The following is a 26,706-nucleotide window of genomic DNA, read 5'->3' on the forward strand; positions in this document are numbered from 1 at the left end:
TGCTAGTTTTCCCAGATGTCATTCGGTATATCCAGAAACAGAAATGATATTACACATTGGCGGCATGCAGTTATTATAATCACATGTCATGCTGCGTTTCAATCAAGCTACAGTAGAACCCAGCTGTTACGTTCCCGGGTGCTGCGTTTTCCCGGCTGTTTTTTTTTTTTTTTTTTTTTTTTATTCAGCATTGATTCAGACACAATGAAGGTGTCTGAATCAATCAGAATCAGACGTCATTTTTGGCCGGTCCTGGCATAGCTCCGATAGGACCCAATGCATTGGTAACCCCGCTGTTGCGTCGCAAATGTGGGACCGTTCCCGCATCATGCATTGCGAAATGCAACCCCGCGCCGGCCCAAGCGGCCATTTTTACTTTCCATGTCACTTGGCTTGGTGGCTTGACGATGGGATTGGCTGCCCAAAGTGCCGGGGGCGACACCTATGACATATTTTCGGTTTCGAAGGCCAGCAAAAGCATGGCCTTTGAGATCTGTATTTGCTATCTAAAGATGGTGTCTATGACGCGTTGTAGCCCTAAAATTAGTTTTCGCGTATAGATGTTCCGTATAAAGTCCAAGGGCGATAACACCGTCGCCGCGTGTCGTATGCTGCATGTGCGAGTGAAAGCGTGCGAGGGGAGCCGACGACCGCATCTAAATCTCACGCGCGCTCCTCATTTGAGCGGCGGGAGGTATAGCTGACCGGCGATACCCTGGCGGGACAAGAAGCTCTCGTCCAGCAAGTACGTCAAGCAGCCTTGGCCAGTGGAGTCCTGGAATGAAGACACCTCTCCACTCGTCCTCAAGATCAACGACCTCGATGGTCCAAATAAATGTTTTCTCTCTCTCTCTCATGCGCGCAAGAAAGAAAAGCAGGGAGGGAGCGCACCTTTTCCGTTGCGCTCGAGGCACCGGCGAGGGAGCGAGGGGGGAGGGAGGGGAGGGAGGGATAGCGAGCGGCGTTGTGCTCTAGCATCAACTGCGTACTACGCAGCGGTGCACAGGCCGTATCTTGAAAGCGTTCTGTGTTGGGGGCAGAGTCTAGGCAGTGTAGGTGCGTCGGCGGCTCGTAGCTTTGTGCGTGCTGTGTCTTCTTGGCGCTCCGTTTGCGTGGAAGCGATAGACACCAGTAGGAAGGTCACTTCGTTCGCTGCTGCTGCGGTGCATCCTCACGCCAGTGTTTGACAGCGCGTGTCCACGTTCATAGAGTGTGATGTGTTCTTGTTTGCCTGTTCGCGCTGACACCATGCTTGTTAATATAGTTAATAAGCAAATGTTTACGAGTTTATACGGACAATAAAACTACTATACAACTTACTTTGTATAGCTGCCTACTAATTTGCAATCGCAATCGATGCTTCGGCTTTCGGGCGAAACTACGACATTTTTTAACACGTAAGAATTAAAATAATATTGTGTGCAGTGCAACACTACTCTCATTTCTCAATTTTTCCTGTTTCTCGGCTCTTGCGTATCACGGCTCTTACGTTTTTTGTTTTTTTTTTTCGTTTTTTTTACGGTCCCGTGAAAAACGTATCAGCAGGGTTCTACTGTACTAGCTGCGTTTCCGAAGTAGATAACTTCTGCCGATGAATCGCCAATTGACCTTGAAGCCACAAGCCTCAGCAGAAACCGCACTTTGCCGTCGACCCGCCTTGCAAGGCAGACGCCGCGTCGGCGCCGTGCACGCGTGGCGCTGTGGCCTAATTGGGACGCACGCGTTAGTGCTGTTTCGTCTCCTGTTCGCAACTAAGGTTGCAACTAAGGCTCGCCCTATCATCATATTGCACGTTTTAATTCCCCGGTGGTGCAATTGTCGGCGATAGACGCCGTCAAATCCCAGACTGTTTGGCGCAGTTAGGCGCAATTTTCGTCGATTGTATCAGGATGGCACAGTAAATCCCATTTGGCGCACTTTGGCGCAGTTGGCGCAGGAGTGGAATCACTGAATATAACTAAGTCAGTAAAATATGCTCTTTACTCATTATAACAATATTTCGTTATACTCGTTATACTGAAATACAACCTTTTATACAATTTTTTTTTGTTTACACGGAAGGGGCCATAAAATTTTCTAAATTATTCGGCAATCGGAAAACACAAATTTCAATAAGAAAAAAATCATTTTGTTGAATTTGAGAGTCAGTGACCAAACATACGGTTTCATGCTGCGATTATAACTTGACATCAGCAGTACGAAGTGAAACCTGCGAAGCTTTCGCATCCACACCATTGCCCCAGCTGACAGTGCCGCCTGCTGTGGGACAATGCTGTCATAAATAGCACAGGAGGAGAACGAATGTTTCGTCTGCCTTGCTTCAATGCATCTCCGCCACTTGAGATTACACAACCTCCTTCCCTAAACGAGCAGGAAGACCGCACCCATGTAGCAACGGCCATCTCGGCTCACCCAGCTTTTGCACCCTCCGCAGATTACCTGATAAGACAGGGCACGCAGACTGCATATTCGCTCGGCGCACTGACAGCCACGCGTAACTACCGCCAGGCTAGAGGAGGAGACACGCACTCACATACTCCCCCCGCGCCCCTTTCCCCCCTTCGGCTTGCGCAAGAAGACAGTGCACTCCCCCTAGCGTGCTTTCCCTCACACCCACAGTGTACAGTGCGCGGGGCACGAGATCTTATTGCACTTGGACTTTACACAGAACATGACAGCGAGAGGGTCTTACTGCTGTACTTCAGCAGCCGCTCTCGGTCATGTGGCGCATGATTTGAGGTGCATTCGTGAGCAACTGCACATAAATCAACCGTTTCACGATCTGTGCCCGTGGCAGTATCCATTTATTGCCTCAATAATCCTTCACAGCAGCAGTGAAATTTCGTTATATTTAAATCGTGTATAAACACACTTTATTATTGAGGTTCAAAATACATCGTGTTCTATGAACAAGAATTTATAAAGACTTAAGTACTTTATTTAACGAGAATTTCATTATGCTGAAGTTCGTTATATAGAGGTTCAACTGTGTACAACAAAGAAGCTCCAATGAAAGGTATGCCGTGCTTGCACCTGCTTTTAAGAAACATGTCGTTCGTGATATGGCAGCGAAACAAAGCAAGAACCGAAGGCTTTGGTAATCCTAAAGGGCACGTACTTCTTATCACAGCTCCCGGTCAGCACCAGGTTGTCAGGACAGTGGGAAATGTTGACATATAGAACAGAGCTTGTGTGGCTAGTTAGCGTGCCAAGCAGTCGTCCATTCTCCGCCGCATACAGAGGAACCTTCAATGCAAAGACATTGTCGCAGTGTCATCACCACTGAGCTTCCCATAACTACCACTGTGAGAAGGAAAAGAAAGAAATGGGGTCCTATCACTTGTCATGCATACAGGAATCTTGCTGGCTCAAAATTGAAAGTAAGGGTGTAAGGCATGAGTACATTTAGAATTAATGCACGTCCCCTTTAGCGCACTAATAGCTGCATCTGCACTGCCTAGCCATTCCAGTAGCATTGCTCAACACTGCAATTACTGCCGTATGCAGTGCACTATCTGCAGCGAGGCTTGTCCCTTTAACTTGTGGGCAAGCTCGACTCTTGCATCCCCTGATGACAGTCTTCCCCCCACATGGCTCTCACGTCTCCTGACGTTCAACTCCTCCACATGACATGTGATGGTGGGAGTCGTAGTTATACAGCTTCAATAAGAGACGTCGCAAGTTTACTGGCGTAAGCGCCACCTGATGGTGCAAATAACTCATGCACAAAAAGGAACTTGCTTCCTCCTCTTCAGCTGTAGGACATCAGTGCATGCAGTGTACACCCGTCACCACAGAAGGCCTCCTGCTTGGCTTAGGAAAATGGCACTAGTGTGGGCAAACACAATCGCTCAAGCACACTTCTGTTCATGGTATTGCACCCACAAACAACCTTGGCATTGGTGTTGGGCATAGGCGAACATTTGCTCAGTAACCTAGCATGGTGTGTCGAACTTCCCCCGTTCCTAAGCGTATCTTTATGAGGAACCGCATTCCTTGCATTTCAGCTAGCTAGAATTCTTGTACTAAAGGATCAATAAATAACCTTTTGTATGCTACACTACTGTGTGCTGTGTCCTTTGTTACAAAGAGCACTCTAGCACTCTAGACCTCACAAACTAAATTTTTCGCAGGTGGTCAAGCCTAGGACATTTGCTAAAGATCCTTCCTTTCATGGCCACTATGTGCATGCCTTTGGATAATGTGCACTGTTCTATCACTTACAGAAGTGCTACAGTTGGCTGAGTGACTTCATTACTCACCTGAAAAACATTGACAGCGGACCTGTCAGTGAGCCCAAGGGCAATGACAGCATCAGAGGCATCTAAGCATGTGACAGTGGCACCAATCAGATGATGCAGAGAAAGGCCATCTGCCTCAAACTGGTCTCCGGCATGCAGCTGCACAGCGTCTTCAGCAGCTGACACTAGAGGTGGCTGCTGTCGGCTATACGCAGTTGGGAGAAGTGCCACATGAGAGACCTGAAACAAACGACGGGTGTTGCTAATTGCATGCAAGTATGTGTCATGACATTAGTCACGCTATCACTCCCAGCACTGCTGTTAAGACTTCTTTACCAGACTTCTTCAATTCCAATGCACCCCTCATTTCTAAGCACACACAGATTTTCCCTGTGAAAAATCATAATTACGTTCATTAATGATAAAGTGAGGCATGTGTCAAGCTACATGTGTCGCCCGAAGCCTATCTTGGACAACATTGTGTCATGTTCATTTTCTTGTGTTGTTATTTTTATCCACCATGTTCAAAGCACCCACTTTGTCACCGAAGACACCTAATCAACCCTGATGATGGTAAAATAACCTTAATTGTCAGAAGAACCTTGTGTTGGGCAAATTGGTAAACACTGCTATGCAAACGACCTTTGGACCCCTTAAAATGTATTCACACTGGCAATTGATAGGGATTGCTTTCCCAACTGACGGCTTCAGCAGCTTTGCAAATTCAGCCGCAGAGCTGATTACGATCAATGAGCAACTGGAGCAGCGTCACTGCCTTTGAAACAAAGCTCCCATTTGCGATTGTTGCTTAATGACCAAGTTGGTTGTGCGACCTCTGCAACTTGCTAGTATGAATGCAGCCTTCGTCACAAAAAAATAATGGCAAAAGATCAAAGGATGGCAAACTCACAAAAGAATGACATCAATGAGGATCGGCTATGCTTGCACTCGAGCCAGATATCATTCTTAGATGTATTTGGTTGTGATGCATGTTTCATTCTGTCACTATATCATGACCTGGTTTCTGCACATCCATTAGGAATGCTACATTTTTTATGTGTAACTTCAAGGATAAGTTGCCAGTCAACACTCATTTTCATTGTTTCTTGTGTGTATGCATGTGCTGCGTGCGGTTCTTTTTTTTTTTTTTCTTGCACTCAGATTTCTTGTGAATTTTACAATGCCACACCAACACTCAGAACTACAAGCCCACATGCCAAGTGGATTGTAGACAGCTGGGCCACTGTAGTTGGTGAATTGTAGTAAGACAATGGCTTGCACAATTTTACCAAGCTACATGCTGGTTGCAGCAATTTGGTGAGTATAACGTGGAGTGAAAGTTCTAAATGACCAAATGATTTTGTACACACAGTTTGGACAATGTGACATACGTATGGATGATTGGCCCCGAACAACAACACATTTGCCTTTGGTTTTGCCAGTTAAACTTAATGTACTACACTGCAAGCCATTTCTGCAGAAGCCAGCAATGTTTCATGAAAGGAAAAGATGTCATCCGCTCAAGAGCGTAATGGTGTTGGTCCCAGGTTTGATCCCTGAACCAAGACAGATTTTTTTTTTTTTTTTCGGCTGCGAAACTTTTCTTCTGAGTAACCTGCATGGGTTTCCTTTGCAGTTTTATGCTACTCTTGGGTGAACGACATTATTTCCCTTTCGTAGTGTACTACTATTGTGGACAAATGAAACGTGAGACAAGCTAGGGTTAAAGGACGTAAATGCACACACGCCAGCATCCTTCAGAGTCTGTGCAAAGCACACAGACTCTGACACACACAAATTACCGACTGGCAAAGCTGCATTATAACACAGCGATGCATTCAGCTTCCAACTGCACATTTGCCACTGCATCACGATTTGAAATCCCAATGGCAGTGGGCAAAATATTGTTTTTCTTTGCCCTATGGTGATGGTGTTACTGAGGATGAGACCCGATGACAATGAGAGCCATTGTTATCCCAAAATGGAAAGGACGAATGGGCATGGCATACACAATTTGAAGCTCATTAACTGCTGTCACAGTAAAAAGAAAACTAATAATAATAATAATAATAATAATAATAATAATAATAATAATAATAATAATAATAAACCTCAGTGCTATGAAATGCTTGTGCACATCCACTAACCTTGGTAGGGAGTTGGACCGACTGGACTCGACCTGCTGGATCCACGAGGGCAATGTTTGTGCCTCCGAAAGCAGCAAAGTGGTTGTCCTGCTTGGAGGCTGTGACCTTGGCTGGCCCGGTGAGGGCGATAGTCTGATCACAAACAGCAGCTGATGAAGAGCAGCCACTGAGACCACCAACGCAGACCTCCCCTGCAGGGCACAGGTCAACATAGAACCTTCCTGTGACACGACAAAGTATTCACTGGGACTAAACAAATAAAGGAGCATAATGGATGATAGGACCTTTGTGCTCATCTGAAGCCCAGCAATGCGATGCCATATTGAAATCAGTTATTACTATCAAATAGGAATGATACAAGTCAGCAAAACACTATGCTTACTCAAATACCATTGTAAAATTCGCAAAGTGGCATCTTCATGTACCTGAACTCCTCAGGTACCTGACTGTCTCCTTTAGCTTGTTCTGGTAAAAGCTGCTTTAGTTAACTTTAAACACATAGACGAAGATGTAACATCGTGTGGCAGGTAGTTATGCCAATGCTGTACCCTGGATTATCTCATCTCGCAGTATTTGCAATGTATACTTCAGAGGCGCATTTAGTTGACAGTGACGATCACATAGCCAAACACAAATCAAATCAAGCGTCAATTTTCTCAAATATTGTTGACAATATAATTACATGCCACTGATATAAAATATATGTCCGATACAACTAACTTCAAATCTATGTGATTTATCTTTTATATTATTGCTATCACTTCTTAATTCAATTAGGACACAACTAAATCAATGTCCAAAAACTGTATTTCATGGTTTCATGGGAACTGGTTTCATGGGAACATGGATATGTGCTAGTAGACTCCCATTAATTGAGGACCCTTGAGGACCACACGATGTGGTTGAATTTTCGGAAAGGTCGAATTAGAAACCGTGGTAAAATAAACTAATTCAAATCCTTTTTTTATTGGTTGCAGTAGTCTGTAATGTATTCTTGCTTCTTGCACTTGAAACGCGACTTGAGCTCAATGGATAGCACTGTCACTCAATGCTGGGCTGAATGGACAATGCATACTGCTGAATATGGGGGCGTGACATGACGCAAAACAAACGGGAGCAGATGGCTTCACAGGCGGAAGGCATGACCAGTTCCTGGGGGTCAATTAAAGTGGCACACTGTCGCGTTAGAACTAAACAAGTGCTCCTTCTCTAGCAAGTTATTGTTTCTCACTGAGACTTTATAGTTCGCTCGAATTAAGCTAAAATACAAATTACTGCGGTCAGTTTAATAAGCCTTGACTACATAATAAGCACAGCGGAGTCCCAATCATGCCCCCCCCCTCTTATGTCAAACCCACATTTAAAGAATGGCCAACTAGGGCCATCAAAACAACACGCTCAAAGTCCGAGCTGTACCAATGCCAAATGCCAGCTAAAACGCCTCGTACAAAGACCACTGGTGATCGATGCAAACCAGACTGCCAGATAGACATAAGAATGAATGAAGTTACAAGCACTGACTTAATTCATGGACAAAGTAAGCATTGAAACCACCCAGCAAATGTTGAGCCAGACCGCATCAGTAACAATTACAGAGAGGACCACATGTGCCATGCTGTGATCTTATGATGCATGCGTGATGATAGGTTCACGTGAAATTTTGCAGCCGGGATGTTGCCTTGGTGCCAGGAAACAAACAAAGCCAGCTATGAAGAACAAATGTAAAAGTACTCTATTACAAGGAAAGATAAATAAGTGATATAAAACGTCCACACACCATCATCAAGAAAAAATGCAATTGACCGAACACTGATTGCACAGTACACTGTGCAATTTCTAAAAACATGTATCTGTGCTACAGCAGGCAATATTCAGCGCAAATGTTGAACAAATTAAGTTCTCACAGCCCAGCAAGTTTCTAAAAGTTACATGCATCACCGTAGGAGATAAAAATTTAGAAAAGTATCAACGTTTAAAGAGCGTCGCATATTTGGAAATTTTTCAAAACTATTTTCATTTCACCAAGAATTTTCAAAGAATGCTAGGTTCCTCCTCTTTCGATATAAGTCTTACACAAAAATCAACATATTCTTTGTAGCCTCAATATTTTGTACTTTAATTGGAAAATGAGACACCCACCTAACTGTAGCAATTGCTAGAAAGGAAACCTATACGGTTTCCTCGAAAGAAAAGCCTCACAGTTGAAGAAAAATTCATCCTGGTACGGGACTCCAACCCAGAACCACTGCCTTTCCAGGGCTGCCGGTCTACCATCTGAGCTAACCAGGCAGCTAGCAGATGGCAGGGCGAAGTCTAACTTATCAACAACTCGAAGCAAAGGTAAGTGTTTGATATAATATAGTTCAGTGGAAACCCGCTAGGTGGAGAGAAGTAATTAAATGAAAAATGAGACAAAAGTGGTTCAAAGATAATGCCATGGAAAATACCTCACTGGTGTTTTTGAGTAGGCTCTACAACTTTGAAGTACAACTTATGCCCTCAAACAAATATTTGAATAATTTAACTTGACTAATTAAGTAACTAATTACACTTCAAGAACATGGCCTGAGTAAGTCAAGGTGGCAAAAAACAACATGCCCTTGGTCTCAATTTGGCTAAGATGCACCACTTCATAAACTTTCATTAAGTTATGTAAAACACTCACTGTATGCTAACTTATACACACTAAAGATAAAAACAATCAATTTGCAGTGTTTCACGAAATGAACAACTACGCTCAATTGTCAATGTACATGTAAAGATATCTCACCTTCTGCATAGGTGACTACAAAACAGCTTTTGGCCAGGGCTACCGAACTGATGTAGTTTAAGTTGTTTGGATGTATGGTGCCATCCAAGATCACACTCCTCAGTTGCACACCTGAGCTGGTTCGTTGCCACAGGCGCACCTCACCACTTGAATACCTGGAGGGAAAGAACAACATGCTACAAACCGGAATGGGTACGCTGAGGTGGTTGAAATTCAGCTGCCTGTTGAAGTTGCAGCATCCGTCTGGCTTTCCAGCTGCACAGCCGGTTTTTCCACCACGGTGCCAGGTACAGTTTTGACACCCTCACTGGTGTGTAATTTGGCACATTAAAAACTGCATTGGAAGCGCTGTGAGGCAGTCACACAGAGAAGGCATCTTAAACGTTGTAACTCAGTTCCCTCCCAATACAGGGGTGGGACAGCTGTAAGAGCTTATGGAGCAATTTTCAGAGCTGAAAAATCTTGGTTTTGGAGCAGGATACTTCAAATTTGGAGCAGGTTAACAGGGGGGAAAAAAAAGGCATTTTTAGAGCACTAAATTTTAAATTTGGAGCAGCACCAATGAAATAAGTTATCGTAATTTTTACTCTAGCCCTTCCCCTTTGTATTACAGTGGAATCTCGATGATACGATCACGGCTAATACGAATTTCCGGATGATACGAATTTTTCCGTGGTCCCGGCCGAGCCCCATTACTTTGCAACGTGCTCGAGAACGGTTGTTACGAATCGATTTTCGACCCGCGTCGGTTGATACGAATAAACGCCGCCCCGCCGACGGTCGCGAAAGAGAACAGCGCACAGTCACGTGCTTTCTCCCTTTCTCTTTTGGTGCAGAGGCGCGGACGCGGCGCCGGACAGCGCGGTGGCCGCGACTGGGCGCGAAGAGAGTTTGAAGCGGTGGCGCTTTTGTGCTTTTCCTCCTTTTCAGCGGCCGCCCATCGGACGCAGTGGCTGCTGTGCTTCGGGCCACGTTCTTTGTGTTGGCGCCATTTTGCGTAGTCGCAGCGAGCTATGTCTACCAAGATACTATCTCGGCTGATTCGCGCGGCCATACGCCAAGGCGCGGGTAGCCTCCGTTGGCGGATCTTCCGTCGACTGCGTTATCGGTGCCGATGGCACAGGGCGATTGCCGGTTTCGCTGCTGTAGTCACACGGTGTAAGATAGCGCAGCACGTTCAGTCGGGTGCTCCTCCGCTTCTCCCGCTAATCGCCGTATTTTTCTTGCCGTAGGAGGCTTGCGCGTCCGTTTTCGGAAGGCGTGCCTCGTCCGAAATTTCTTCTCCTACGAGCGACGATCCATCACTAACCTGGGAGCTCTCAGTAATCCGAATTTTGCATGTCAAGTGAAGGACGCCGGCGTGGTTTACGAAGCAGACAACTGCGGTTGCAATCTTGCCCCTGCCACAGCAGCAACCAATGGAGAGATGCCTTTCAGCCCGGCAGCCAATCGGAGGCCCGCTTTCATCGGAGGGCCCGTGTGACTACTTATTGCAGACCCGCGCTTCTTTTGTGTTTGCGCGTTTCTAACAAGATTGTGACGACGTACGAATTGAGAAGCGGAACGGCGAAACTTTGAGCTTTCGAACGATACCAAGATGGCGGCGCTCAGTGGCGGGAAATACGAGATATGTCTTCGTTAATTGCGGTAATTTTGCGCGATTTAAAGCTGTTTTCTCGCCCTGGGCGCTGACGAATAAATCTTTTTCGGCCACTTTTAGTGCGTTTTCAGCCAAACCATTTTCATACAGCGTAGATTAGGCGTTGCAGATACCAAAACGCGTGGTTTTCAAAAATGAGCTTTTCTCACGATTTTCGCGATCTGATCCCCTCATCCCTCCATAATTTAGCTAGTTTTAATTGTGTTTCGATGATACGAATTTCGGCTAATATGAAAATTTTTCGTGACCTCGTGAGATTCGTATCATCGAGATTCCACTGTAGTTCCTGGAGTGTACACATTTCTAGTGTACCAGAAGTCCCTATAACTGTAGCTCCCATAGTTTGAACTAACGAATAACTCTAACAGTATTTTGGGTCTCGTCACAGTGCCAGACATTCAAATTGAAAAAAAAAAATCACAGTATTCTAACTTATTAAGGTGTGGTAAGGTCATTTTGAGCAAAATTTCCATTTCTGCCTGCAGCTCATTGCAGAAGTATGATGCCCAAGCACAAACAAAAATCTGTATGAACACTATAGAGCATGCATCAATGTATCATTTTTTTCTTTTTTTTTTCTGCGTAATAATCAGGCTCTCCGGTGCAGCTCTAGCATATGCTATAGCAATTTCTGTGTACTACTGCCGAGGACCACATTACACTAGCCACACAGATATGCGACAGTATACCTGCAGCCCTATTCGCATTTGGCTAAAAGGTTGCTTTACAAGATGCAGGCATTCTTCCAATATTTCAAACCATGATTTATCTAAAAATACTTTGTAAGCTAGCAGTAATAATTTTGAGAGTTTACAAGCATGCTGTCTGCCCATGGATGTGGTGATGCGGAGGGCTTCAGTATAAGGCCGTGAATGACTGGGTGGGCTTGACGCAGTATAATGAATCTCCTTATCGGCATCACTGGTCACCACGGCCAACCCAGTCAGGTTTCCAGTGTGAGTACTTTCATGCTTTATAAGTCTCGATCGGCACAAACATATTTGTGCATTTCGCTCCTCTCCGCCTACATTTCTACGTTAAACATCTTATTTTTATGGCTTGTTGGCATAGATGTGACAGCTATCGCATGGCCAAAAAATTTGCGGTTAGGCTTCTACTAGCATGCTTTGCGCGTGTTTAAAGCAGCTGCGATGTGGTAACTCGTGAATTGCAGTGTAGCTTTGCATCAAAGGGACCTCCTCTTGGTGCTAGTATCTAGTGCACCATGCAAGAATATATTAGAATTCTAAAAAGCGGCAACATTCTTACAAATGTACATGGGCGCTTCAAATGGCTTTATACCGAGTGTCCTTCGCCTCAAATATGACTTGTGTGCAGCTACAGTGTTCGTCACAAGCACCGTGTCTCACATTATAGGTCTGAAGGTATGTAACTGATAAGTCCCCGACCAAATATGAACACGTGTTTGCAGGTGTGCTAATACGGCTGCGCATTATCATCCATAAATACAGTAGAATGCAGGCTGGAAAAGCACAATACTTGACTACAGCAGCGACTCTCAATATCACGAGGATGAAGTCAGTGCAACCAAGACAATTTATCTAGTTACTGCATGCACCCTCTAAAAGTGGCCTGAACACAAACCCTTTGCAGTCGCGCTCAGTGTTTGATGCAGCTAGGGTGCAATAAGAGTTATTTTTATGGTTTTGGCACAGCTTGGTGCAGCAAGTCCATCTTGGGTGCAACTGGTGCAGCTGCACCACACTTGCTAATTCCCGTCATGTTATCCAAATTTTCAAGACTGAACCGTCAACTACATCCTTCCACTTTTCTTTTTTTTTTTTTCTTCCGAGCTTTATCCGTCAAGTCCAATCGCATTCGCTGCTTCCCTCCGATTCATGTTCCCAGCAACCACCCATCATTAGCGCTCATTGCATCAGCTAGCTCATCAGCAGCAAGTATAATGCTTGGTTGTCCATATAGATTACTAATATGATTTACTAATAAATTATGTACGGCAATTTCATAGAAATCGTAAAGGTGTGCCAAATCTTACATAGAGCCTTTTAATAAATTTCAATCATGCAAAGTTTGTACTCATCATATCACCATTTTATTTTTTTGTTCTTTCTGTTTGCATTTCACGTACGAGGTGCGCTTCCTCCTCTCCCATACCTGACAATTTGTAGACCTCAAAATTTAGATTTGCCAAGCGGACAGATGAGAACTGCCAAAATGACGAAAACATTTTTTTTTTTTAATTCTGTCTCTTTTTTTTTTTCTTTCTGGTTACAGCAACGGTATAAACAGCTCTGAATGGCTGCCAGTACAGTTATTTGACGTCTCCATGTTCGTGTTGTGACTGGGGACGGGTGCGTGTGTATAATTTAGGAAGATGTACAGTGGCCGCTTTCCATTTTTCATATTGTTACATGCGAAGGAGACCATTTATCTATCACCCTTACAGATGAAGGGGGCCATTTATTGTAGGTCGCAAAGGTGAGCGCAAGAGCGGCCAGCTGGTTGATCAACTCAGCATCGTCGTCCTCTTCTTTTCCGACCCGGGACCGCAAGCACGTTCACCGGTCATCGTTCTTCTCACTCACGCATGCGTGCAACATTCCTCTCGTCGCAGACGAAGCCCGCCGGGCAAGTCAATCCTGTTGTCTTGACGTGAACAATTTCAAGCGGGCGACATGGACCACTTGGGTCTTGGCAGCTCTTCTACCACTCGCTGTGAGGCGAGCTATGGTATAAGCGACCTCTATGCTTCATCGCATAAAACAACTGTATTGTGGCAAAACAGACCTAAGAGAACAGGCCATTATGCAATGCATATTAGACCTTTGCCTTAAGCACACTCCTCACCACACGTCTCAATCTGAAGCGAACTGAGTTAGGCCTACACTGTCTACAAACAAATCATCATCATCATCAGCCTATATTTATGTCCACTGCAGGACGAAGGCCTCTCCCTGTGATCTCCAATTACCCCTGTATTGCTCTAGCTGATTCCAACTTGCGCCTGCAAATTTCCTAATTTCATCACCCCACTTAGTCTTCTGCTGTCCTCGACTGCACTTCCCTTCTCTTGGTGTCCATTCTTTAACTATAATGGTCAACTGGTTATCCATCCTACGCATTACATGGCCTGCCCAGCTCCATTTTTACCTCTTGTCAACTAGAATATCGGCTATCCCCGTTTGCTCTCCGATCCACACCGCTCTCTTCCTGTCTCTTAATGTTAGGCCTAACATTTTTCGCTCCATCGCTCTTTGTGCGGTCCTTAACAAACAAATGGCTCGGATTTAAATTGGACTTCGGCTAGTTACTTAGCACATAATGCCAATTACTAGGGAAATGTGCTGCACAACGTGGTCTTTTAGGGCAGTGTATTATTGCGGTGGGGTTGGGGCAGCGTTTCAGCAGATTTATGGGCGTGCCGTACAGTCGAGAGGGCTGGCAGGTAAGCTTTCCCCTCCAGCCACGCTGCACCTCTGATACCCTACCCATGGAGCGCTTCTGCTCTGGTGACGTCAGGTGCCTCCTCCCCTTCCACCTTCGTTGGCCGCCTATCCTTTCCATTCCTCTCACCTCTTTTTTGACAGACAAAATGACAGAAGGGTTTTTGTTCACACGAGCGCTCTAATGCTAACGCATTTTATAAATGTTGGCAATATCACTATGTTTATGATACAGTGTGTTAACTGTGACTAAAATAATAAGTACAGAGACAGACACAACTATGCACCCATGCCCGACTTTCTAGATGTCATTTTGTTTAAGCTAACAATGTTCCACTATAGAAATCAACAGCAACCAAATGCTGAATGTTGCTAGATACAACAATGCAAAAGCATAATGCTGACAATGTTTGTGAACTACTGAGCTAACTGAAAAGATAGGAACAGTTGAAGAACAGCTACACAGAGAGGTATCACAAGAAAAAAAAATTGGTTTGGAAAGCACGTTCTACAGGTTGCTTCCTCTTCATAAACTCAATATTTCAGTGACTTGGCAGAAGCTGAAGCCATGGTACATATGAATTTCAGGGATCATGTGGCAACAATTCTTAACCAAAATTGATGTAAACTGCATAACGATTATGCAGGCTATGCACATGTTGCAAAGGTGTTGCGAGAGGCCCTGCAACACCTTTTGTTCAGAACTGAGGAAGAAGACTCACAGGAGTGAGCGTGATGCCTTTCAATTATTATTTTCCTGCATAAATTTTTGACAGGGACCTAAGACTAATAACAGAGTGTGACATGTACATTTCCCCATTCCCCCTCAAATGAATGTTTCCTCTCAGCTGGAGTGCTGCCAATAGCAACTCTCTGCCTATTGCGCCTTTCTTATTAACACAATTAGCATTATTTGAATACTTCAGGCTGCCAGTGTCTGACCTCTTACACGGTGCTTTTCAATTTCTACAGGTGCTCTCCCCGGGTCATGTCGGACTGATAAAAGTAACAACACCTGCTCTTCTAGCTGACAATGAATAAAAGTGTTACACCTGAAATAGGTGCGTATGCAATAGCACTGCAGTTCACTTGAAGTCACACATGCTGAACCCCAATTATACAGCATCAGCAGGACAAAACTACAAAACTAGCTGGAGTTGGGAGGCCGTGTTTCATGACACTTTCTATGTAATGTTCGAAAGTGTAGACGCTGTGGCCTGTGGTGGCGCTGTTGTTCATGCATGTATTATTGCCCTTAAGATTCTTTGCCTGCTTCTTCCACTACATATTGTAAATACAGGTGCCCTCGGCAATACAGTGTGACGCTACATTTCTTGAATGCCAACTGCATTAACGTTGCCCATCGTCATAAGGTGAGTTCTGTCAAAATTTTTTTTCTTTCTGCAGTTAACTAATGGTAGCCCTTCAAGGCTGCAGTCAGGATGGGTGACAGGATGGGTGGGATGCATTAACACAAGCAACACTTCCCAGTTTGCTTGAAATTTGGTGGAGTGCGCATGCATGCAGTGATCTTAAGCTCAGAAGTAACTCGTCGTCATGAACAATCGTCCAATGGCTGGCGTTTATTAGATGTCACGCGAGTCTATAGCTTCGTTTACATGAACTCGAAGCGAGCAAATCAAGTCGAAAGTTGTGCTGATTCAGCTCGACCAGAACGCATTTAGATGCATCTTGCCAAGCGGGTTGGGTGAGTCAACCCACCCCTTGCAGGCAGTCTGACCGAACTCACCTCATTGCTCACTAAGGCCGACACACTAGCAGTTACATGATCCCGATGACAGCTTTTCAATCCAACTTAATCAGGTTTATGTAGGCGTAGCTTATGATGTCACAGGCAACACATCATAGAGGGGGCCCATAGTAGTAAGATTGTGAGCTACCAGAATATATTTGGCTTTCATGGTAGCACTGTTTACAAATCGCCAACATTTCCTTAGTGCATTCAAAACGTGTTGCAGTGCCCCTTTATGTAGACCACTGATGAAGGTAGTGCAGCTTACAAACTGTAGTTTAGAAAATGTGACCACAGTGTCTCAAATGTTTCGCTTCACTAAGCTAGGCTAGGTTAGGTTAGGTTTGGTATGGTTTGGTTTGTTTAGGTTTATACTTAGCTTTAGGCTCAAGTTAGGTTAGGTTAAACTAGGCTAGGCTAGGCTAGGCTAGGCTTGGTTAGGTTCAGACATTGCAATAAAGTCACAAAGAGAAATCAAGTTCTTGATGTAACCACCTATGGCAAGCTGCTGCAGCTAGCTTAACACACATAATACAATCAGTGTGCTTACAAACCCTGCAAGGATGAAGTCTTCCGATGAGTCAACTGCTGACAGCACACCGGCTCTTGAATACTCCAGCTCATAAAGCCGTCCAATGCGATTCTGGTAATCACGAGATTTGGAAAGAATCTCTGTTAGTGATACATCTTACGAGGCTGTATATAGATATTTCCATAATTTTCAAATTAATCTGTAATCGACTGATAAGGTTTAACGTCCCAAGGCAATGCAGGAACAATGAGAGCTGCTGCAGTCAAAGACCCTGAATCAATTTTGACCATTAAAACTTGAAGGTTATATTAGCGGGTTATAGTTAAATTTATACATGTGTAAGAAGGCAGAATGGTGTCTGCCTTTTTTTTTTTTTGCCGTGCTAACATGTATCAAGTTAATTCTGACCACCTAGAATTTCAATACTGCAAAAAAACTCGACATGTGAGCATTTTTGCACTCTGCTGCATTTTGTATGCAGCCGCCACGGCTGACGAACCACTGCAGTGGGTCTAATTGTGAAACTAGTTCTTCTGCAAGACACTTGGCAACCTAATGGAGGCAGTCTCAATTTTTAAATCAGTAGATGCACGCAACAGGTTCATATCATGCGATAAAAGATGAGTTGAACTGCTTCAATTACTTCTTCAGGATAAATACAGGATCCAGACAAGAAATCTAAGAGCCCACAAGAATGAAATCAACCAGCCCACACCAAGCCATCATCCACAATTCCCTGCTTATGCCTTAACTAATCCCCAAATGTTCTGCATAAGCATTGTCTGTGGAATGTAAGTACTATTTGGCTGCGGATGGTGCATGAAGCACCAAGAAACAGACCTTCCAGTTGTGCCTGAGAAGAGACTCCCTCTGCACCTGCTCCTTGAGGTAGTGCTTCCAGTTGGTCTTTTCTGCTGTCACCGTCTCATCTGCAAATCCCATCCGACAGCAATGTCGATGCCACAACAGCTCGTCGTCTGCTACGCATCTCCAGCCGCGGCTGACCTGAGGACAAAGAGCTCCACTTAACTAACTGCCATGCTAGGCTGTTCCAGACCTAATGCTAAGAACTTAAGAATGGTCCACCCAACATCATTCAAACTTCTATGGATCACAGTTATTTGCTCAAGTTGTTTCTAATTTGGGTTAACAAATGTTTGAATTATCTGAAGATTAAAATTAAATTATGGGGTTTGATGTCCCGGAACTGGTCAGTGGGTTATGAGAGATGCTGTAGTGGGGGGCTACGGATTTATTTCAACCACCTGACGTTCTGTAACATGCACCCAAAGCACAGCACACAAGCATTTCAGGATCCCGCCCCAATTGGAATGCAGCTGTAATGAGTGGGAATCAAACCAGCAACCTTGTACTCTGCAACGCATAGCCACTCGCATGCCATAGCCGCCACCATGGCAGGTATATCTGAACGTGATTGAAATGTGGTCCCGAGCAAAATTACATTTAAAACATAATCATTTTACAAACAGATCGATATATGCATTCGTGCAAAACTACTACATAAAGTAAAAGAGTGAGAGAATGGGCCGGGCCATGTTCCCCGATGGAGAGAAAGAGAATCTCAGTGCATGCACACCCGAGGTACCAGAGTTGCAGAATGTGCAAGTTGGTCAGTGGCGCCATCTTGTAGGGGCACCCATCCACATCAACATAAAAAGTAAGCATGTTGTGTTTACCGACGAATGAATTCTCATCAACCACTTTCTGGCTGTTCGTCCACAAGTGACAAGCTTTTCTGGACTATGAAGAGGAGCAAGTGGAGACTGACAAAGAAGGGCTCACAGTTACACAGCAGCTGCAGTGCACAGTAAATTGATTTCCCTGTGCTTAGGCTTCATTAGATCTGTATTCTCCATACCCAGAAAGCTGTGTAAATAAGCAATCGTTCTGAACGGTCACTTTCACAGCAAGGGAACATATTGAAAAAGCTCTGTTTATGTACAAGGGGAGAAATGCCAGGTTTATTTCTTCAGTGCAACAATGTTGTTTTCATGTTCTCAGCTTTCAATAGGTTTTTTTTTTTTTTTTCCCCGTTTTCGTACTCGAACGGTTGCGTTCGTCCCCAAACACCAACTCTCTGAGACACGCATGCTGTTGTGCGAGAGCTTTATGGTGTCTGAGGGTATCAATGCTGTGCTCAGTGGTAGCGTTCTGACACATTTCTCAGCCACTAATTATTTTCCTACCTTCGAGTCCATGCTCCCAAAATGTAACTCCTTTTTTATGGGTAATACACATTTCAATGCCATATACTCACAAACTTATTTGTGACTACTTTTACTATTCCTATGTCATTCAGCGGTCACAGCTTCTGCAATAACCTAATTTTCTTCAGAAATCAAATACGCAGTCCTAAAATTTTTTCAATGCGTTAGGCATTAGGAGTGTCAAAGTGGAAAAATGTGTGAGAAGCGTGCAAAGCTTGTCACATGGTAGAGGTGTGTGTGTGTATGTATATATGCCTTCCTAAGTTCACGTGTTTAGGTTACACCATTAGCCAAAAAAGGATGTTTCACATCCGCCCGCCATGACTCTGAGTGACGCTAACCAACACTCTTAGGGCTAGATCAAGTGCACATAAATACCCAAGTTAGTGGACCGATTGATGGCCGTCGCCATAGCACAATTGGTAGTGCATCGCACATGTAATGCGAAGGCTGTCGGTTCGGCTCCCACCGGCAGCAAGTTATCTTTTCGTACACTTTCACTTCCCTTTATTATTTTCTACATGTCAATTTCACCCCAGCTAATTTCCCAATCCTTTCCTTGGCATCATTGTCTGCTGGCTTTATATGGTCATGATTAACAAAATCGAGCCCTTCGGTTACCCTTCTTCTCTCGTTATATACATATATAACGAGAGAAGAAGGGAGTACGTCTACATACAGGGTGACCGAAAAATACTGTAACGCACTTTGAATTTTATTTCATTTTATATTGTTCACATTTTATTGCGATAGCAATTATATGGACACTTCAACCGGATTTCCGCCGTCGTCATCGCCGTCGCTGTGAGGTTCCGTATAGATTCCAAGGGCGATAAAATCGTCGCCGCGCGCCGTATGCGCGAGTGAAAGCGCGCGGGGAACGCACGCTATCATGGAGAGACAACGCACGGCGGAAAGCAAACGCGACCGTCGCGCGAAAGGCTGTGGGGGTATGGGGGGAGGGAGGCGGGGCGACGCTGTGCTACGGCACCAAATGCGTATCTTGCAACCGAGCGCAAGGGGAACTGGCAACGCAATCTCCCACGCGAAAGCAAAAAAGCGGCAAGGCAGCGCGAGGAGGGAGGGGGGGCGGGAGCAGTTTTTACTCTGCCAACAAATACGCTTGCATTGGCTGTGGTGGCGGTGGCCCGCACCGTCTCTTATCTCCACACGGCTCTGACCTTTGTATGCACTGTGCATTCGCCACTCAGTTTCCGTTGAAGCGATAGACCGCACGATTTTTCGCACGCTGCGACGGCTGTGCTTGCTGCCAGCGTTTTGACAGTCGTTGTCTGCGGTCATTCAGTCTGATCTATTCATGTTTGCTTGTGCGCGATGACACCACGCTTGTCAATTCAGTTAGAAAGTGAATGTGTCCAAGATTATGCAGCCGATAAAACTACTACCCCTACTCCGAATAGCTTTCTGCTAATTTGCTATCGCAATTGATGCTTTGCCTTTCGGGCGAAACTGCGACATTTTTTTTAGCACCAACATCATTCAATTTGTGTTCCTTGTGCTTTTTTGATATAGAACTGCTATTTGTACTGTTCTTGGTGTCTCGTCTTTTAAAAAGAATGGTCTCTGAAGAGTCGCGCCACACATTCGTTGGCCACCACAAGCAGGGTATAACGATTCCAGAGATCGCCAAGATGCTCAAATTGTAGTGTGTTCAAGTCCATCGCGTCGTGATATGGTTTGAGGAGAGTTATTTCCAATCATTCCAAACGTTCCAGTTATTTCTTAACAAAACGTTATTTTATGCATTGAAGCACACAAGTAACTGGAACGCCAATGCATCTCTCTGCAAAGTTTGGGAATTAATATCTTAAAACTGGTGTCATCCTGAGAATTTGTTCCAAGTGGATCTGCTTTGCAAACTCCATGGCTAGAATTTGTAAATTGCAATATGGGACATAGGGTAATAGTTAAAAACTTAATTAGCAAATTTCTGTTAATTAGCCCATTGTGCATTTCAATTTTTTGTACAAGTAATATCCGCCTCTTCGAGTAGACCAGCACATGAACTAGAAATGTGCTATCTGCCATAGGCAACCTTTAAAAATTTTTGAAAGTCTGTCTTCAAAGGCTGTCTTCAATGTACTTTTCTTTTACTGCCATGCTGCCATAGTAAACCGGGGACGTGGGGCTAGTCAAGCTGTTTTTAATGCAGCTTTTTTTCCCTCGTCTCAACCACTTATGTGAAACTCCATGTATGTGGTAAATAAATGAACTTGAAATGAACTTGAAAGTGTTTGCTGAAACACCCTCTATATATATAGTGCAACTGATGGTGGTCTGCTCCGGGCCACTGTCAGTTAAAAAGCTCCTTGTGTTGTAACTGGCACAATTGCCAACTAGAAACCTCACCTGAGCACATCTGCAGAGATCAACGATGTCCAGGTGCTTAAATATGTCGATGGCCACTTCACGAGGAAGATAAGTGTCGAAGAATGGAATTTCAGTAATTTCATTCTGTAAAAAATAAAAGACAGAGAAAATGTGTCAGCATGTTTATCATATTAATGAGAAGTCAGAGTTATTGTGGAGTATGACAACCTCATGCAGCCAGTTGTTACTGATAATTAAACACGATAAACTATAATAATATGTCAGTGCACTCAAGGTTTGCTCGATTCAGGCAGGGTTCACAAGTTTGAGGTGTGCTACACCGCAACACCCTCGGTTCTCTGCGTCAAAAGCGCACTCCTTCAACACAGTCTCCTGTTGCAACGTGGCACAGCCCCTGGTTCAGGGAACCTCTGCATCCACTGGCGACATAGTGCAACCGTTTGATGACGACATTCACCAAAGTGATGTTTGTTGCCACACAGGGCATTTTCAGAGCCCTCTAAACTCTTCAACGATGTTTTTACACAGCGGGAATAGGCTACAATTTGTTGCAAGCACAACATATTCACATGCTGATTACAATTTTAGTAGAGCGCCACTGACAGCTATCACCTTCTATATAAATATCTTGGCACCCTTAATAGATTTAGCAATGCTAATCACACACTATGTTTCTTACACCAAAGTTTTTCACATGCTACCATTTTTGTAAAGCTTCAATTGTATAAAACACTTGTCTGACCTAAACTTGAATATGGCTGCTCATCTTGGAATCCGGGACAAATTATAGTAACAAACCACCTCAAACCTATTCAGAATTGCAATAGTATTGCGCGTGCCATCATTTCAGTCTGTTCTAATAATTCCAGCACTTAAGCAATGAAGCAAGTCCCTCAGTTCAACAACCTCGCATTGTGCCGAAAGAACCTTAGATTATGCCTCTTTCATAAAATCTTCTATGGTAACGAGCTTCTTGAAGATGAGATGCTTTTTTCAGCCATCGTGTCACCTCTGATGGCTCATCCCCTGAGGGTTGAAATTCCCTTGTGACCGCATCCCAAAAGCCCCCAATGACTGCAACTACGCGTACCCTCTCACTGCTATCATTTGTCCCAAAAACATACGGCCACAAGTGCACATATGCTCATGCTGTGTCAGATGGTTTGGCTGATGGTGCAATATGGTGCAGCACCATATGGCACCTTTTCAACGTAAACTAAAAACAAAGTAAAATATCTCATTGCACCGAAAACATGGCCATACACAATAGGCTGACCAGGTCACCGAGCATTAGGCCAAGCAAACGATGTCTCACACCTTGGCACTGCGTTCAAAAGTGCACGCAATGTGCTGCGCTGGCACAACCTGAACATTGTCAGCACCACTAGAGCGAAGTGTGCACAAATTGAACCTATTTTCAATATACAAGATGACAATTCTACAACTTTCAATGCTTGTAACTCGGGTGTGTCCCTTATTCTTCCCCTAGTTTCTGCGACTCTTCTATCTTCCAAAAGCCGTCTGCACTGCTTTGGAATGCCCAGCGGAGCTCTTAAAACGCAGTTACTTGGAATGCAAGGTTACTTAAGACCACCAAGACCACCAAGGTATCTGTGCATAGTGATCATGGATGCAAAATCAGAGAATACTCGGCCAGAAAAGACCTTGACACAGTGGAATTGACTGTCAGTTGAGCAAGGGTGCACTGTGAATGAGGATACATTCACATTTCGTGCTTATAACTCCCCTGCTTAATTTGATGTTCCTCCCATTATCATCCCCCATTGTGACCCTCTTTCTTCCCCTCCTCCCCTTCCCTTACGTAGAGTAGCAGGCCAGATGCTCCATATTCCGGCCGACCTCTCTACTTTTTCACATCAATAAACTACTTCTTCTTTTCTTGATGCCTTCTGGCAAAGCAGCCTAATCACTGAATAAAGAATAAAGCTGCTTCTTGCCCGATAACGCATTTTCTCTCTATTTTTTTATGTTGCCATCAGGGCTACACAGAGGCAAAGAAGAATAATCATATACCCAGTGGCACAACAGCACAGCCTGCGAAAAATGGTCTACAGGATAGGTTGCATAACTAGGAAAAACAATGCCTCTTTATGAGCATGTTTCAGCAGTCCAGCATGTCCTGTGGCTTTAACGGAGACAACATAAGAACCCAGTGCTGAGACAGTGAATGACTGGCAGAGGGCTTTCAAGTGCTACAAGGTTCAGTAGCAACTATCTGTTCTCAGAACATCAAAGTTGGTATTATCCAATAAAGGAACTTTACGTTACATGCCTTGTAAGTTATGCTATTGTCACAATGGCAATTTCTATTCTCTCTGAAATCTACCAACATTGCATTTTTTTTACGTAATCGAAATGCAAAGTGTGCATGATCCTACATTGGACAGCACAGCAAACAGTGCCACTAGAGGAAGAAATTTTGTCTGCATCATGTTGACCAGACGACAGTCCAGAGAAGAAGGATATTAAAGGTTCGCATTTTTTAGTTTGAATCATTAAAAGGCTGCAATTTGCAGAACAAACTGTATGTTTATGTGATCAAAGTGTGTAAAAGTGAATTTAATATGGTGTCAATGGAAATTTTATTGTGCAATTCAGAGTTCCAGGTGAACAAGATCTATGCATATATCTCACACATGTGTCAGGTTAACACCATTAAGTGTGAAGGAACTTAAGTTTCTTAATGTCAATATATCTGAAGTTACTGCTCCATGTGCACTTTTAATGTGATTAAATGTCATGACGATAACTGAACTTTGTTTGATAATCTTAACATAACAAAAAAAAAATAGCTTGTGGGCAAGAGTATAAAGTATACCACTAAAGATATTAATAGGCATAATTTATGAAGAATTATTTCAGTTTACTTCAAAAATGTATGTTTTGCTTGCAGCTATAACTGCTAACATCAGGAGCGAAATTACGCACTCAGCGGTTAAATGAGTGGCGAGAATGTGCGGGATCAAATCCTGGCCACGCCATCCGCACTTCGATGAGAGCGAAATGCAAAAATTGCCTGTGTACCTTGCATTGGGTGCATGTTAAAGAAGTCCAGGTGGTCAACATTAATATAGATACCCTCATTACAACTGCCTCATAATCATATTGTGGTTTTGGCACATAAGACCCCAGAACGTATTTGATAACATATGTTGCACATTAGCTGACATTAGCTGTTGCACTCTCACAGCTTTCTTCTTTCCTCTATCATTGCCTTTTTTTTTCACGCTGCACAGGTGCATTGTAGTAGCATAGGGGAGTGGTATGCATCAAACGTGTGATACAGCAGCTCATTGGTATTGAACTAGAAATTGCTTTGTTCTTGTTTTAGTCATAATTTGAATATTGTAGTAAACTGTCACAGGTTGTTGACAAGTCTGAATTTTGGTAACCAGAACAAAAGCATGGGTCTAGCTAATTTAAGTCACACAATTAACTTCAGCAATGTTACAACGGCAACGTCAAAACGTGAGTATAATGAAAGTTAGTAGGAAAGGAGCAACTAACAAAGTGAACATGTCTCACAGTCAGCTAGTGCAGTTGCTGGTGTGTGTGGTTATGCTTGTCTGTAGCATAGCACGAGCAGGGGCTGTGTTTGTTGCAATGTGTTTTCAATGCTCCATTCACACTAGGCTGTGTCTTCCCATGCCTTCATTGTAAGTATGATGCAATCCATCGTGTGGGCGGCAACCCTTGCGACCCCACAAAGCCCAATGTATCATATTTGATACGCTAAGTTTGATTGCTAAATATACTGATTTGAGTGAGAGAACACTAGCATAAAAGACATTAGTAGCATTTTTTGCATGCTGGAGCAAAACTTCAGTTGCCGGATAACTTGGCAAAGCAATTACTAGTTAATAATTAATATAATAATTGTATTGTACCTCAAACATTTCATTTTTCTCTTTTTTGTGTGTGTGTGTGCGTGAACATACACTTTGTGGCAAAACAAAACAAGTTCTAATTTTGCTTAACGTGGAATAGTGTTTGGGCTTTCTCGGTTAATGTCAAAAAAGTTTTTTAATGCAAGAACATGGTTCTTTTTTTTTTTTTTCAGCCCCAGGAAACGAATCCACACTTGCACCCTACATTTATTCCCTGAAATCTGCTTTGCACGCTACGGACTAACTTATCGCCACTGGTGTTGCTGTTTGCTAAAGTAGTTTCTAAGCAATGATGGGGTTATGCTTGTCTGTAGCATAGCACGAGCAGGGGCTGTCATATGACAGCTAAATCAGCGTTATTATAGAAAAGTCAAATATGCTTGAAGATGTTCTGTAGCAATGGCCGATATGAATTGAGTTTGACTATGGCTATATATGATTTGACACACTGTACAGTATTGACTCCAGCCCGCTCGACCGTGCCATTGCGTGAGAGAAATATGCATCACACTTCCAAAAATGTGTGAAATCTTAATGCTCATCACCAAATCATTGATGAAAGTGTCCACCAGCGATGAGCAGGCGTCCTCTACAGACAGGCAAGCAGGCACGGCGGACAATTCTGAGCACTCCACTTTCGTCGTGTGACCTAAAGCGCGCTTCTTTTCTTCGCACTTCCCGAATAAATCGTCGTCGGTCAGGATTTCGCCCTGAAGCAGGCGGTCCGCAATGTCGAAGGCTCTAGGCTGCTCCTGGCAAAGCGTGTTAGACTCGAGTTTGACGAATCGCCGCTTGGCAGCACGTTTGACAGTGCGCGCGCCACCATCACCACAATCAACTCCGACAAGACGATCTTCGCCGTCAACATTTGCGCCGTCGGCACGAAGACCCTCGATGACAACACCACCTTCATGTCCAACCGGCTTTCGAGCCGTGTCTACTTTCAGTTCTTGCAACCACTGCGATCTGAAGTGCTCGAGTTCGAACATCGTGAACATAAAATGATTGAAACGTCTTCTACATTAAAGAAACATCTTCGGCCAACAGCAGCGCGAAACCTATTCCCAAGTGTAATCTCTGTGCACGTTAAATGCTTCTTGTACTACAATGCACAAGCGTTTCAACCACAGCATTTCCGCTGCAAGGCAATGCTGCAAACCCGAACTGTAGCGATGTTACGATGTTCCAGCCGCTATAAATTATTTTTGCGTTTTTCGAGCACTCCGCAAAGCGCCATGTTTGCTAGGCGTCACATCATTGTGAGCAACGTCCTTGCAAAAATGCGCTAAGCTACAGTAAAATCGCAACGGCAACCCGCAGCATGACGTGCTTGTAATGTGCAATCTGCCTGGTGTGACTTTTTTCATGCCAAATCACTGCTTTGTCACCAAAAATAAATGTTTAATTTAAAGGCTACAAAGCCATTTGAGAAAAGTTCAACATTTTCTATCCATTTTTCTGAATAATCAGAATCCGAAACTGCATCCGTCCGCGGTAGCCTCGCTAGCAGTGCCCTGCAAGTTGAACCAATGCCTCCTTTACTAGATGCCTGCCGCGTGGTCCGGTTAGAGTGTAATACTTGGGTAGTGGAAAGAGCGGCGGGCAGCATGTGAGGCACTTGATGTTAACGGCCCCGGAAACTCGCGAGTTCACCAAATGGCCACAGAGGGCGAAAAAATCGCTGCTAACA

General features: G+C 44.1%; 1 protein-coding gene across 1 annotated transcript in view; it reads right to left on the reverse strand.

Moving 5' to 3' along the window:
• The window catches only part of LOC119455294 (F-box/WD repeat-containing protein 8), a 45,753-nt gene extending 19,480 nt beyond the window's left edge, over nucleotides 1-26,273 (reverse strand). The window contains exons 1-8 of the mRNA XM_037716689.2: nucleotides 25,562-26,273; nucleotides 21,127-21,231; nucleotides 17,369-17,533; nucleotides 16,551-16,639; nucleotides 9,159-9,313; nucleotides 6,389-6,579; nucleotides 4,263-4,481; nucleotides 3,119-3,246 (exon numbers count right to left, since the gene is read on the reverse strand). Of these exons, the coding sequence (XP_037572617.1) occupies nucleotides 3,119-3,246; nucleotides 4,263-4,481; nucleotides 6,389-6,579; nucleotides 9,159-9,313; nucleotides 16,551-16,639; nucleotides 17,369-17,533; nucleotides 21,127-21,231; nucleotides 25,562-26,014 (1,505 nt within the window). The 5' untranslated portion in view covers nucleotides 26,015-26,273. The remainder of the gene's footprint in view (nucleotides 1-3,118; nucleotides 3,247-4,262; nucleotides 4,482-6,388; nucleotides 6,580-9,158; nucleotides 9,314-16,550; nucleotides 16,640-17,368; nucleotides 17,534-21,126; nucleotides 21,232-25,561) is intronic.
• Between the last annotated feature and the right edge of the window lie 433 nt (nucleotides 26,274-26,706).

This window comes from Dermacentor silvarum, chromosome 6, assembly GCF_013339745.2.
Source record: "Dermacentor silvarum isolate Dsil-2018 chromosome 6, BIME_Dsil_1.4, whole genome shotgun sequence".
Lineage (NCBI taxonomy): Eukaryota > Metazoa > Arthropoda > Arachnida > Ixodida > Ixodidae > Dermacentor > Dermacentor silvarum.